The following is a 16,109-nucleotide window of genomic DNA, read 5'->3' as shown; positions in this document are numbered from 1 at the left end:
CAAGGCCTGGAAGCCCGTACTAGACCTGTCAACTCTAAATACTTGCCTGGATATTCCGAAATTCAAAATGTTGACACTACAGCAGCTTCTACCCATGCTGGGCAAGAAGGCTTGGCTTGTTACTCTGGACCTCAGAGGCATACCTGCATGTCCCTAGCAGACAAAATTCAAAATTGCAGAAGATACCTCAGATTCAAAGCTGGTACAATGCACTACCAATTCTCTGCACTGCACTTTGGCTTATCTACTGCGCCCAGGGTCTTTACAAAGTGCCTCGCACCAGTAATTGCATTTTGCAGACCAAAAGGAATTCAAATATATCCATACCTGGACGATTGCCTCATTCAAGCAGAGACAAAGGACATTCTTATAAAGCATCTGGTGTTTGTAAAAAGGTTGCTAATTTCTCTAGGGTACACAGTAAACGAAAAGAAGTCAAAACTAGTGCCCTCACAACAGATTGTATTCCTGGGTGCCAGCTTAAATACAATGGCCCAGATGGCTTATCTCACGCCAGACAAAAGTTCAACTAACTCAATATTTCCATATTGAAAGTCCCATCTCCCTGCAAGAAAAATTCTGCAGGCCCTGGGATTCTTGGCATCCTGCATACTACTAGTACCATATGCCAGACTGCATTTGCGGAAATTACAATGGTACCAAAGTGTGAGTAAACACTCCGTTTAGAAGCAGTAATACCAATGATTCCCTGCCCACAACAGGAGTTTCGATGGTGGGCACAGGCATGTCACCTAAACAAGGGTCAGCCTTTTACTCTACCCACAGCCAGGCAGACTAACAGATGCTTTGGATTATGCCTGGGGAGCACACATGGCAGGAAAATGCATTCATGGCAAGTGGACTGCAGACCAAATGCATCTTCACATCATTCAAAAAGAGATGGCTGTTCAAAATGCCCTAACAGCTTTCAAGGACCTTCTGCATCCAGGACAATTATTATTAAAGACAGACAACACCACAGTAATGTGGTACATAAACAAGCAAGGGGGCACTCATTCTTATCCCCTTATGCAGGCAAGCCATTACCTTTTGGAACACAGCTCTGACTTGTCAAGTTCATCTGCAAGCACAATTCCTGCCAGGAAAGAAGAATACTCTGGCAGACTGACTAAGCAGAAATATCATGGACCCTCACGAATGGAAATTGAATCCACAAATCTTCAGCATGGTAACGCAAAAATGGGGATGCCCAGACCTAGATCTTTTTGCTTCCCCACTGAATTGCCAACTACAAAAATTCTGCACAAGGACTTATCACACGCAAGCATGGAAAGTGGATGCTCTCTCGTTCAGCTGGCAAAACCTAAAAGTTTATGCCTTCCCACCACTGCTTCTCCTTTCAAAGGTACTCCTAAAAGCCAGACAAGAAAAAACACAGATGATCCTGATTGCCCCAGACTGACCACACCAGCACTTGTACCCAATCTTGGCCCACCATGGATTTTGCCTCAAATTCCACACCTTCTGACTCAATCAAACAATCAGATCCTGCACGGTCAGCTCAAAACCCTAAACCTGACTACATAGCAGATTCATTAGTCACAGGCAACACCTCTCTCTAAAGCTGTTATGGATGTCATTTTGGAGGCCAGGAGACCTAGCACCAGGAAAGCTTACTCAGAAAAATGGAAGCGATTCTGCGCCTGGATCCAGGTTTAAAGCTTTGACCCTCTTGTCCCAAACATTCCTCAGATTTTACAATACTTAACTGAGATGCTGGACAAAGGCCTATCCTTCTCCTCAAGATCCACGCCTCTGCCATTTCAGCACATTACAACAGGGATCCTCCTCTATTCTCTCATCCCTTGCTAAAGCAATACCTCAGAGGGGCTAAAAACATAAGACTGCCCCGGAGAGCACCAACTTGGGATCTCAATTCAGTTTTGGAAAAACTGACCCTGCCACCTTTTGAGCCAGCCAATACAGCCTATCTAAAATTTTTATCATGGAAAACAGCTCTGCTCCTGGCAGTAACTTCAGCATGAAGAGTCTCCGCTACAGGCATTAATGGCAGTGGAACCTTTTATAATTTTTCATCAGGACAGGGTTTCTTAAGGACAAACCTACCTTTATGCCAAAGGTGGCATCTAGTGTGGCTCTTAACCAAACCATCCATTTGCCAACTTTTTATCCAAACCCCCAGAATAAAGGGGAGAAACTTCTGCACTCTTTGGATATACACAGGCAGCTACGCTTCTACTTGGACAAAACAAAACTGAGCAACTGTTTGTAGCATATGCTGCAGGATCACAGGGCAAGGCTATCTCCAAATGGATAGGACACTGTATTCATTACTGCTACACACAGCATGGAAAATTAGTCCCTAATAACATTAGGCCACATTCCACCAGGGCAACAGCCACTTCAACAGCCTTTCTCAGAGGAGTACCTACCAAGGAAATTTTGGAGGCTGCAACTTGAGTTCAGTGCACACATTTACCAAGCATTACCACTTGCCTCTCTACTCTAAATCCAGAGTAGGATTCGCCACTGCAGTTCTGCAGGGCCTCCTAACCAAGCCTAACTCTCTAGACCAGCCACCCAACCTTAGCTTTGGGATTCTACCCAAGTATAATGACTGTAGCAGTAACACTAACATAGTACAGTTTTGTACCTACCATAAATGTAGTTTTGTACCTACCATAAATGTAGATGTTGTGTTCACACTGCTGCAGTCCAGGTTACCCTCCCTCCACCCCCTCCGTCGTAGCTGGACTTATCTATACCTTTCTACCCTATACAATCTTTGTGGTGTATTTGCTTGTGGGGCACCTGACATCTGGGGCAAGAAAAACTAAGAAAGTGGCGTCGGATGCATCTTGTATACCCCTGGCGCACTGACATCAGGGAAGAAGTGACAGCAACCGACCCTGGACCAAGACTTTGGAACTCTGGCTGACTGTGGGACCGCCTGACAGCAGGATAACCCAAGTGTAATGACTGCAGCAGTGTGAACACTCTAACATCTACATTTATGGTAGGTACAAAACTGTACTTTTCTTGTTTAGACTCTTGGCATAAAGCAGCAGTGCCTTCAGTTTACCTAGAGAGGATTTTGTCGGAGTGATTTTGACACTGCCTAGGATAAGCACAATAGGGGTGGCTAATCCCTTTGCCAGTATCTGAAAGCCTAGAGGAAACGGGTTCAAACCATCTCTGGCAAAGTAGCATGGCCTGTTGACTACTTCTTCCCAGGCTGATGCCTATTGGATTCCCTTGCACTGCCACCAGAAGCTAAGCCAAATGTTGGTCACTTTTTGTTTGTATTGTAGCATCATCCTTGGAGAAGGTAGAATGCACCTTAAGGCGAGGCTTATACCTGCCTGTGACAGTCTGAGAGCTCATTTGTGTCTTCCTATAGTCCAGTGAGGCAAGTCTCAAGTAATTCACCCCTACATGGACTGTCATACCAGTACTCGTGGTTAAGTGACTTGATGGATCCTGGCAGCTAACCGTAACCTGCTCCTTCCCCAGCCTGGTGAGGGGAACCATCCGTGCGTCTCAGAATGGAGTCACCTATGACCCATACATTAGGTTTTGTGGTGGTGTGCCTTATGGGCTTATTTGTTGACACTGGTGTGTTGGTTTTTTGCATTGTGTGCAAGTGACTTCCGTTTGGGAGGCCTCTTATATTTTGGTAGGTTTCTAGTGAGTACCTCCACATATGTGGTTTGTCATGCCCTTTAGTGTGGGGAGTGTGTATGAGCTGACAACCTGTTTGGCATTTGATATCTCCTTATTTGAGAGTCTCTTGCCTCCAGTTTCATTCATAGTGTAACTTCATCTCTCATGTATAGTAATTGTTTCAGGAGTAGGTGGTTGTCAGTGTGCATGAGACTATTGCTACCGTGCCTCAGAATGCCCATCTCTATCAGGCTGGCCAGAGAAATGATTGGGAAACTGCCCATCCATAATAGCAAGCTTTTACTATATGTTTAATTAGGGAAGAGAATGAGTTAGACAGGGCTGTACTGATGGGGTTTACTGTCATATACCCGAAATGTACTCTTGGTGACCTGTTCACATGGTCAACAGATTGTGCAAAAATGTCGAACACTGGAATTGCCGAAATGCATGTAGACTGCTACCTAGGGATGGGTTTTAACATGGGTCGAGATAGGGGCAGATGTGTATTTCGGCAATGTCAGTGTTCGACATTGCCAACTGTCGATATTCTGATTTTTCGAATGAAGTGGTGTCGACAGACTTCACTTCGAATAAATGATAGTAAACCCGAATAAATTATAGTAAACCGTACTGATAGCACCAAGACTACACGAGAGACCAAGCCTTATTGATCAGTTAGCCTACAAAAGTAAACACTGCTCAATGTGCAACTGGGTTGTTCCTAGAGCAGTAGAAAAGCTTGAAAGGGTTTCACTGATAGCTGTTGAGGGAAGCCTTTCACCAGCAGTCACCAACTCGGGACAGGTTAGATTAGCACGTCTGCCACGAGGGTGCAGAAAATCACTTTCTTGATGTAGAATAGCTGGTTTGGAGCCCAAGTGTAACAAGACCACACAAACTATCTACAACAGGCAGATACGATAATACAGTGCAATTAACTACTTAAGCAGCAGCAAATGTACAGTATTTTTCAAACTGCTAAACTTCAGTCACAGTATGGAAGTGCAAAATAATACGTGGAGCCCTTTTGTCTGCTTCCCAGTTCAGGTAAACACCTACTACTACAGTACAGTAAAGGGGTGTCCAGAGTGAAATGCTATCACAAACAAACTTGAGATACTGATATTGTAATTTAAACAGCTTATAAAAGTGTACTTATTCAATAAACTTACTTTGTTTTATATGAATGAGCCAAGAGCCACTCAGTTGTACAGAATTTATGAAGGCACTAAAAAGATAAGCTCATTAATAAGCCCTCCAACCAATAGAACTAGGTTGGGGAAACATGAGATTTCTGCATGTAAACAGACTGGGCTTCCTCCCAGTGCACTAGATTGGAAATTCTTTCTGTTTTTCATTAAGTGCTTGCTAAAGTGTAAAAATACATTATAACCTGAAAGGATGGTAATAACCTGTCTTGTGTATTCTGTCATTGCATGGCAGGCCACAGAGTTTTGATTGTATTTCACTGTTGCAGTCCTTACAAAATGGGTTATCCGGCTCCCAGTAGCCCACAGTCGGCCTGAATAATGACTTTGGCTGCCTTTAGTTGTAAGCCTGACAAATTCCACACCATGATTTTTATTCTTACTGTATCACTTGTTTGGGCCTTGAGCACGACGTCCCTAATTGTGATCTCTGTGCTTTTTTCAACCTGCGTACCATATGCCATAGAGCTAGGATTTTGTATAAGCATTTTGGAGTTTGGCCTAAGTTAGTCAGTATGGCATCTTCTGGTCTCCTGAATTCAAATGTTAAGAAGCACAAGGATAAGGCCCGTGGCAGGCTTGGGGTCAAATTAGCCAGCATCCTGTTAAGTTGGTTGTCAGCCCAGTGGTAGTTGGTGAGCTTTCATTGCCCCTGCAGTCCATGGATGTTCAGCAGCAGGCAAGACCTTTTCTGAGTCCTCCATACCACAGGCTTCCACTTCGTCTTCTGACCCTCTTCCAGTCTCTTGAGTCTGGAGCCGCTAAGCAGGCACCGGCTTCTGAGCCTCTTCTCCACCTGGAGACCGGATCCAGACAGACTACCTTGGTTCAGACTACTGTGGTGGCTAGGCCTAGAGTCCCTCCGACATTCTAGCAGGCCTTCCAGCTGCAAATCACTCAAAAGCAGGAGCTGGCCTCCCCTCAAATGGCTCAGTCTCAGATTAAAATGGCTAGTGATCTCAACCATCAGGGGCTCTCTGCTACCTCCTCCTAAGAGCTAGGGAATTGTCCCCAGAAGTTTTGTCTGCCTCAGACTGAGGTTTCCGGCAACTCTGCTGATGAAGAGGTAAACTCTCCACTTTTTTTCTGGTTTTGAGGATTCTGATGCAGAAGACTTTTATCCCTTCTGCCTCCTCTCCAGAAGATTTTTCTTTTGGAGATGCTCTGAATACTGTTAGGGAGCATTTCAAATGGAAACTCGGACTACCCTCAGCCTAAGAAAAGGATTAAGGAATTCTTGGATTGCCACAGCATAAACCTTTGGCTATCCTTTCGGTAGTGGAAGTTGTTTTCATGGACATTTCTTTGACTCTTAATTCTGTTCCTCCTGCTCCCAGAAAACCTGGCAGGTATCGAGTTCCTGATTCTAATCGGTTCCTTTTCAAGAATCCTACTGCTGATTCGGAGATTATTTCTTAGGGCCCTGAAGCCACGGTTGCTAAAAATCCTGTTCCCTCTGAGTCTAGGGCCTTGGATAGATGGGTAAAAAGGTTTATAACTTCACCCTTGCAATTAGGTCAGTTAATTTCATATGCTTGAATATCAGCAGCATACTTTGGAGGCTATTAAGGCTAAAATTGCTGGTGTTCCTTCCCTGATGGAGAGTAAGGACATGCATGATTTATTGAATTCTGCCACTCTTGTCACTAAACATTTTCTACATTGTGTTTTTGACACTTTGGAGGTTTTTTGCAGGGAACAGCCTCTTTCTGAACCTGTCCAGTCTAAATTACTGGATGTGCTTTTGCACAAGGACAGTCTTTTTGGTGGTAAAGCAGAAGAGGTGTTGAAAAAGTTGGAGGATTAGGCCAAATCTATGCAAACTGTTAAGGATTTTCTGCAAGTTCAGCCTCCTCGCTTTAGTAGACATTACCCTTCTAAGAATTGGACTTTTCCTGATCCTAGCAAACAGGGTCGCACTAGGCCTAGGGGTTGCAAGGTGGTCTAGGGGACAGACTTCCATCCCTCAAAAGGCTAAGCACTGGCATGCTTCCTGCTCATGGCATGCTTCCTGCTCAAAATCGTGGAGTTCTAAGCAAACCTCCCATAGCAAGCATTCCCAATGACTCTGGCCTTCTGCCTGCCTCTGCGGGCCCAGGGCTTCCTGTGTGTGTGTGTGTGTGTGTGTGTGTGTGTGTGTGTGTGGGTAGCCATTTTTGCAGATGTCTGGTCAACCATCACAGACTACTCAAAATAGTATCCCAAGGCTACAAGTTCTCCTTTCACACCTTCCCTGTCCACAAAGGATACCCAGATACCCCCCCCCCTATCAAAGGGCAGAAGCAGAAAAGCAAGTTTCTTCTTTGCTAAACCTGGGAGCAATAGAGCCAGTTCCTGCACTACAGATAGGCCAGGGTTTCTACTCGAGACTTTCCTGGTTCCCAAAAAAGGGGACACCTGGCACCCTATTATGGATTTGTCCATTCTACACACTTTTTTTCCTGGTGATGCTCACTCTTCAGCAGTTGCTGCCGATGCTGACCAAGGATTCCTGGCTGGTGACTTTCAATCTCAAAGAAGCTTATCTGAACATCCTAATAAGGGAAAGCTGCAGGCAGTTCCTTTACTTCAAGGGGGGAAAGGGGCACTTCAGTTCTCTGCACTACCCTTTGGCTTATCTACTGCTCCCAGAGTTTTTACAAAATGCCTGGCTCCAGTGCTTTTTGCAGGCAAAGAAACATTCAAATTTACCCTTACTTGGATGATTGTCTTTATTCAAGCAAACTCTCCCGAGCAACTTCTAAAGGAGTTGGACTTTGTAAAGAACCTTCTCACCTCTTTGGGTTACACCTATCAACAAAAGTCAAAATTGGTACCCACCAGGGAGGCTGTATTCCTGGGAGTGAGTCTGAACACCACTGCCCAGATGGTATTCCTCCATGAGAAACAAATGGATCTTTCAAATTACTTCAAGAATTTGGCAAGCATGACCCAGCTCTCTGCAAGGCAATTCCTGCAAGCCTTGGGATTCATGGCTTCATGTATTCTGATTATTCCATATGCTAGACTGCATATGAGGAAAATACAATGGTACCGCAAGAACCTTTGGTGTCAACACACGCAGGATTTAAACTTTATACTTCCTCCGATTCCCTGCCTGCATACAGTGTCTTTGGTGGGTGACGGCCGGTTCACAGAACAAAAGCCTGCTTTTTTGTCCACCTCCTGCTAGCCAGACTTTCAACACAGATGCCTCTGACTACGCTTGGGGAGCACATCTAGAGGGCAGATGCTTTCAGGGGACTTGGAGCTATCGACAGATTCAGTTGCACATATCTGAAGGAACTGGTGGCAGTCCAACAGGCCTTGATGGCTTTCAAGCATCTACTCTCTCCTGGTACTCTTCTAGTCAGGACAGACAATCATGTAGTACATCAACAAGCAGGGAAGGAATTTTACCCCCTGTGCAGTCAAAGCATTATACTATAGTCCATGGCATCTTCCATGGGCATTCATCTGAGAGCTCGGTTTCTTCCAGGAAGGCTCAGTGCCTTGGCAGACCGGTTGAGCAGGCAGGTCCTGGATCCTCACGAGTGGCAACTAAAGACTATCGGTCACATCATTCAGTGTTGGGGTGCTCCCCAGGTGGCTCTCTTATCTCCAACCAACCACCTTCTTCCGGCCTTTTGCACCAGGGAGCATCATGACAAAGCTTCGAAAGTGGATGCTCTGTCCTTCCCCCTGGACACAGTTCTCAATCTGTGCCTTCCCTCCTCTGCCTCTTTTTCCCAGAGTGGAGTTAAAGATCAGGGATGAAAAACCAAAGGGCCGTTATCATAGCTCCAGACTGGCCCAGGCAACATTGGTATCCACTACTTCAGTCTCTCCCAGTCTCTCCCAGTCTCAGCCTTGGCATCTTCCCCTGATACCAGATCTCTTTGTTCAGGAGGGAGGAAAAATTCTATATCCTCCTCTTTAGACTCTGCATTTGGCAGCCTGGCTCATAATATAAACTTTTCCCAACAGGTGGTTGAGGTTCTTCATGAGGCCAGGAGGCCTAGCACTAGGAAATCTTGCACAGATAAATGGAAAAGATTCTGCATTTGGTTGCAGGCTAGAGGGGAAGACCCTTCTCAACCTACTCTTCCTCTTATTCTTGACTATCTAGCAGGCTTGCTTAATGGTGGACTTTCCTTTTCAATAAAGGTTCATGCTTCGGCTGTTTCTGCTCATTGTTCTTTTGAGCGACCCATTTTCTCTCATCCCTTGAAACAGTTCCTCAGGGGAGCTAGCAATTTAAAATCCACTAGGGACACCTCCTCCTGCTTGGGTTCTTAATTTTGTACTTTAGAAACTTAGTCTGCCTCCTTGTGAACTAGTTGCCTCAGCAGATTTAAAGTTTCTCTCCTGGAAAACTGCCTTTCTCATTGCCATTCAGCTAGAAGAGGTTCTGAGCTGCAAACCTTAATGACCGTATAGCTTTTTATCTTCCATGTGGATCGGGTGTCTCTTTGAACTAATCCCTCCTTGGTTTCTAGCCTGACTCTTAACCAGTCTGTCCACCTGCCTACTTTCTTCCCTAATCCTCAGAATAAAGGGGAACGGTTACTGCACTCCCTGGATGTGCATAGACTGCTTTAGATTTTACCTGGATAGGACTAAACCTTTTCGAAAGTCGGATCAGTTAGTCACTTTTGCACCAGGGCAAAGCTATTTCTAAACTGACTATTTCTAAATGGATTGCTCATTGTATTCACTTTTGTTACTTACAGCATGACAAGGTTCCTCCACAGAGTATTAAGACCCATTCTACTAGAGCTGCCTCTACCTCTGCAGCTTTTTTTTTAAGAGGTGTACCTACTAGGGACATCCTGGAAGCTACCTGGACTTCTGTCCACACTTTCACAAAGCATTACAATTTACCCTTGTTTTCTAAGTCCAGGGCTGGTTTTGCCACTGCAGTGTTGCAGGGCATTCTTACCAACCCCTAAACAGTGGGTGGTGATCCTTTTTTTTTTTTTTTTTTTTTTCCCCCCCTGGGCTTTGGGAATCAACCCATTTTGTAAGGACTGCAGTGAAACACTAACATAGTACAGTTGTGTACACTTACCATAAATGCAGATGTTCGAGTGTATTCACTGTTGCTGTCCTGGTTCCCCCCCCCCTTCCATCCCCCTTTTTTCCTAGGGCACAGACTGGATTTTTCTTTTCCTGGTCTAGCCTTCTTGGGGGCTCCTGACAGTTAAATCAAGAAAAACTAAGGAAATGACGTCAGGTACAAAGGAAGGCAGCAAATGCCATGTTTACAACCGAAGGCAGCAGACGTCCTATACCAATAACTTTGGTATTCTGGCCTACTGTGGGCTACCGGGAGCCGGATAACCCATTTTGTAAGGACTGAAACAGTGAATACACTCCAACATGCACACAAGAAAGTACAGTTGTGTACACTTACCATAATGTAGATGTTAGTCACCATTTTGTTGCATAGAGATTGAAATGGGCTTTGGCTTAAAGTGCTTTCTTATGCTCGTTAACATGGACCTTTTTGTTACCTAACTTGAATTTCTGGCATGCCCTCTTTGTGAGCTAGTACTTCCAAATGTCTACTTTAAACTGGCTTCTTTTAATGTGATAGTCATGCTCACCCTTACTGTCAAGCCTAATAGGTGCTCTCCCAACACCAGTTGCACTTGTGCCTGGATGTAGTTCTAGTTGTAATATCCGATGGTATAAAGTCTCAGTAGCGCAACAGGTCAACTTGCCTTTGGTGCTGGATGTTTAGAAGGGTATGGATTCTGTTCCCACACAAAGTTGGCTTAACTTTTCAGTATTAACACTGCAATGCAGCATTAGGTGGTGCTAGACCCCAAGTGTTCCATCCATTGGATGAGATGTTGGACTGAGACATCCCATCTCCCTGGGGGTCTAAAAGCTCCCACAGCCGTTCCTGAAGAGTAAGGTAAGTTCTGTGTCATGACCAATATTCCCTTAGTCAATATGAGTACCACCTTCGGTTTCCCCTGAAAAAAGGTTATGGAAGTATTAATTCTGTCAACAAAAGTCTAAAGAAATAAAATTTAGTAGATATGTCTATGGATTGCTAGATTTATGATAACTTTAGTATTATAAGCTTTCCAGAACTTTGCTGGTGCAAGATTAGTGTAACACATTTTTTAATCCACTTCAAGAAAATTTAAAACTGGGTGTACCACTACATATGTATTCAATAAGTCAGTAATGTATTCAGTCAAAAATAATCCTCACATTCTGACAGTTTTTACATGCTTATTGCTGAAGGCCTGGGTGATTTAATTCACTTTTTCTCACTTTTTCTCATCTTAAGGTATCAGAACATGCCCAGTTCTGTTGGATCTTAGGCTGTCTGACCAGCATGCCACGGTTACTTCACTTGCCACAATGGAAGGTAATGTTTCTGTATTGCATTAATAACAGCATGTTTAGGTTTTCTTTTGCAAAGCTAGATAAAATGTTTATAAACCTAGTCAAGTTCTTCACCCATGCAACTTGGTCTGTGTTGTGAATAAGTACTGTGGCAGGCATATATGTTGAGTCTGCATGTAAACTCGCATTGCATAGTAGTACCTATCCACCACAGCGGATTCAAGTCTTTGTCAGCAGTCAAATGCATTTTTGAAGTGCATGTGCAAAATGTGAGTTTTTATTAATGAAGGGGAGGGAATGAAGTGAAGTTATGGAATGTCAAGGGCTAATGAGTATGAGATAGTTGGTATAGTGAAAATATCCTGGTGGCTATTTGCTTTTACATATTAAATAACCATTTTCCCCACATTTGCAGTGATCAACTAGTTGGGAAAAACATCTGTTTATGGCTACATTTATTGGTCTCGAATTGAGCCCATCCATTATGATAGCTTTGAGCTTCTTACAGTCACCGGAGTTGCTCATAGTAAAGCGTGACACTCCATGTCCATTAAGGCATTCACCAGGGCTAAAGCTGCTAAACATACAAAAGCTATGCCTCCCAGGGTTATTCCTCAGGGACCCTCTACAAGTTCACAGATTCTAACTTTAGCAGAGGACCTTATTTCCTTAATTAGGGGCTCTCAACCTCCTCTAGACAAAAGGCCCAGGGTTGAGCCCTCTGATCCCCACTCCTCAGAGGAGGCCTCTGATGGCTGTGCTCTCTCGGACTACCAGGAGGAGGCTTTTTCGGCCTACGAGGATTCTGATGCAGAGGACTCGATCCCCTCTGCCTCCCCTCCTGAAGAACTATCCTTCGGGGAGACCCTTCACACTATGAGAGAGCATTTCAAATGGCAGGGCCAGGAATTCTCTGATTCCAGGAAAAGATTAAGAACTTTTCTGCATTTACCTCGGCATAGACTTTTGGCTATTCCTCCAGTTTTGAATGTCATTGATGATGTGTACTCTGAGTCTAGCATAACCCCTGACACTCTTCCTCCGGCCCCTGTCAAACCCGATAGGTACTACAGGGTCCCGGACTCTCATCTTTTTCTTTACAAGGCCCACTCTGCTGATCCAGAAACTATTTCCCAGGGCCCTAAAGGGGTTGCAGCTGCCACTACTAAAAATCCACTCCCCTCTGAAAGGGAGTCCAGGGCTTTAGAGAGATGGGGTAAAAAAGTGTATACTTCTGCTACTCTTTCTATGAGGGCATTAAATTGTCAAGTTAGATGAATTGCATAAGAAACTGTCTTCACCTGAACCCCTAGATCGCAAATCACTTCAGGATCTGGTACATAACTCCCAGCAGGTTAGCAACCATTTCTTAGTGTGGTTATGATGCATTGGAAGCTTCATGTAGGTCAGCTATGACAGGTGCAGTCATACGTAGGCATGCTTGAATGAAGGAACAATCTCTGCCAGACCATGTTAAAGCTAAGCTTCTGGATGCTCCACTGGAAAAGCAAAAGTTATTTGGCTCCACTGCTCAGGAGGTCTTAAAGAAATTTGAGGAAAAGGCAAAATCTGTACAAACAGTCAAAGATTTTCTACAAGTCCAACCACCAAGATTCAGCAGAAATTGGCCTACCAAGAATTGGTCCTTTCCGGACACAGAAAGATTTCAGAGAGGCAAGATTAGGCGTGCCAGAGGTAGAGGGCAAGCTAGAGGCTCCTACAGAGGAAGTCAATGGCAGCCTCACAACCAGAGAGGTAGTGCAGGACCTACAACTTCTGCACAAGGACAGACTCAATGACTTTGCTTTGACTCCGCCAACCAGGGCTCAATTAGAAGCACCTTTGGGCGGAAAGCTTTCTTTCTTCTCAGAAAATTGGCACAGTATTACAAGAGACAAATGGACACTGCAAATAATAGACGGAGGATACAGGTTCCATTTTCACACATTGCCAAAAAGAAAAGGCATGCCAGACCTGCCACCACATCAAAGGGCAGAGGCTTTGAAACAAATCTCCAACTTGATGCAAATGAAAGCTATAGAAAAGGTTCCTCTTTCAGAACAAGGCAAAGGATTTTATTCCAGACTATTCATTGTTCCAAGAAAAGAAAATCAATGGAGGCCTATTCTCGACTTGTCCGCACTGAATGCTCATCTCATTGTGCCAAAATTCAAAATGCTGACTCTACAGCAACTCCTTCCCATGCTGGGCAAGGGGTCTTGGCTGGTGACTCTAGACCTCAAGGAGGCATACCTGCATGTCCCTATCAGACAAAGTTGCAGAAGACACCTCAGATTTCTTGCAGGTTCAGAGCATTATCAATTCTCAGCGTTGCCCTTTGGCTTATCTACTGCACCCAGAGTATTCAAGAAATGCCTGGCATCAGTAATTGCACACTGCAGACTTCAGGGGATTCAAATATACCCATATCTGGACGACTGCCTTATACAAGCGGACAGCCAACAAACTTTGGTAAAGGACTTTAATTATGCCATCCACCTACTGCAGGCCTTGGGATATACAGTCAACATTCACAAATCAAGACTTGTTCCATCCCAAAGAATAACTTTTTTGGGTGCTGATCTAGACACAACCACCCAAATGGCTTTTCTCACAGAAGAAATGGACAACTACCGGATTACTTCAAGAATCTGACAAGACAAACTCAGCTGACTGCAAGGAAAACCCTGCAGGCCCTGGGTTGCATGGCATCTTGCATACTTCTGATTCCACAAGCAAGGCTGCATATGAGGAAACTACAATGGTACCCAAGGAGTTTATGGACTCGGCACAGTCACAGCTTAGAAACTTTGATCACACTCATTCCATGCCTCCAAAAGGAATTTCTGTGGTGGGCTCAAGCAAGCCAGTCAAACAGGGTTCTGCCCTTCAGCAAGCCAGTAGCCAGCCAAACCATTACAACGGACGCTTCAGACCACGGTTGGGGAGCACACATGGAGGGCAGATGTATTCAAGGACTATGGTCACAAAAGGAGCTACACATGCACATAAACCAAAAGGAAATGCTGGCAGTGATGCATGCAATCGAGGCCTTCAAACTTTCTACATCAAGGCCACCTGCTAATAAGGACAGACAACACCACGGTTATGTGGTACATAAACAAGCAAGGAGGCACCCATTCCTACCCTCTTTGCAGACTGGCAATGAATCTATGGGAACTTTCCTTGAAACTCAATATAGAGCTGCAATCCCAGTTTGTGCCAGGAAAAGACAATATACTGGCGGACAGCTTAAGCAGAAATATCATGAATGCACACGAATGGATGCTGCACCCAGACATCTTCCTACAGATAACACAATCATGGGGAAGGCCAGACGTGGATCTTTTTGCCTCCCCCCACAATCATCAGCTGAAGAAATTCTGCTCAAGGACATACCACCCACAAGCATGGAAAGTGGACGCCCTATCTTTCAGCTGGAGAACTCTAACAGTGTATGCATTTCCACCTCTTCCATTAATGACCAAGGTCTTACTGAAGATCAGGACAGAGCAGCCAAAAGTGATTCTGATAGCTCCGGACTGGCCAAGACAGCACTGGTACCCACTGTTAAAGAGCATGTCACGCACAAAACCATGGCCTCTTCCTCAATGGCCACTTCTCCTGACACAGCACAATTACAAAACTCTGCATTCCAACCTGAAAACCTTGCAACTAACAGCCTGGAAAATACCTTGACTCCTCCTCAGGATAAGCTATCCAAGAGAGTGAAGGATATCATCATGGAAGCTCGCCGGCCTTCCACAAGAAAGGCATATTCAGCAAAATGGAAAAGATTTCACACTTGGAGCACCACAAAGGGCTTAGATGCGACAGTGATGAACATGGCACATATCCTGGAATACTTGGCAGAAATGCTCCACAATGGCCTATCTTACTCTTCCATTAAAATTCATGCTTCAGCAATTTCAGCAGAGTACAGTACTGATCCACCTGTCTTTTCTCATCCTCTCCTAAGACAGTTTCTAAGAGGAATTAAGAACATCAATCCTCCAAGGAAACCTCCAGTGCCTACTTGGGACCTTAACTTCGTGTTGGAAAAACTAACTGCCTCCCTTTGAACCAGCAGCATCTGCAGAACTACAGTTCCTGTCATGGAAGACCGCCTTCCTTCTGGCCATAACCTCAGCAAGAAGAGTATCTGAGTTACAGGCCCTCATGGCAGTACAGCCATTTCTTATTTTTCATCAGGACAGAGTCTCATCGAGAACCAATCCTTCATTTATGCTAAAGGTGGTATCCAGGGTCTCATTAAACCAAGCTATTCACCTGCCTACCTTCTTTCCAAATCCAGAAAACAAAGGGAAGAAACTTCTGCACACCTTGGACATACACAGACAGTTGCGCTACTACTTGGACAGAACTAAAAGCTACAGAAAAACTGACCAGCTGTTGGTAGCATATGCTGCTGGTGCACAAGGAAAAGCAATTTCCAAACAGACAATTTCAAAATGGATAGGGAATTGCATTCGTTTTTGTTCCTTTCATGGAAAAAGTGCCAGCTAACATTAGACCTCATTCCACCAGAGCCACAGCCACCTCCACAGCCTTCTTGAGGGGTGGCTACCAAGGACATTTTAGAAGCTGCTACATGGAGCTCCGTGCATACATTTTCCAAGCATTACAATTTACCTTTATATTCCAGATCCAGAGCAGGCTTTGCTACGGCAGTCCTGCAGGGCATTTTAGCTACACCATCCTTTACATAGATCCTCAATCCCCAGATTGGCTATGGTATTCTACCCATATGTGATGACTGCAGATGCATCCTTGAAGGAAATAGTACAGTTTTGTACCTACCATAAATGTAGATGTCCGATTGGTGTATTTGTTTTATATGTGTATATATGTGTGTATATATATGTGTGTGTATATATGTGTGTGTAT

The 16,109-nt window shown here is 44.5% G+C and overlaps 1 protein-coding gene across 1 annotated transcript in view; it reads left to right on the top strand.

Moving 5' to 3' along the window:
- Positions 1 to 16,109, top strand: part of WARS2 (tryptophanyl tRNA synthetase 2, mitochondrial) — a 291,282-nt gene that overhangs the window by 84,065 nt on the left and 191,108 nt on the right. The window contains exon 3 of the mRNA XM_044071488.1: positions 11,143 to 11,223. Within this exon, the coding sequence (XP_043927423.1) occupies positions 11,143 to 11,223 (81 nt within the window). The remainder of the gene's footprint in view (positions 1 to 11,142; positions 11,224 to 16,109) is intronic.

This window comes from Protopterus annectens, chromosome 5.part0 (genome assembly GCF_019279795.1).
Source record: "Protopterus annectens isolate FY-2018-M chromosome 5.part0, PAN1.0, whole genome shotgun sequence".
NCBI classification, from domain to species: Eukaryota; Metazoa; Chordata; order Ceratodontiformes; family Protopteridae; genus Protopterus; species Protopterus annectens.
Note: the sequence above shows the minus strand (reverse complement) of the source record. Positions and strands in the feature narration are given on the sequence as shown.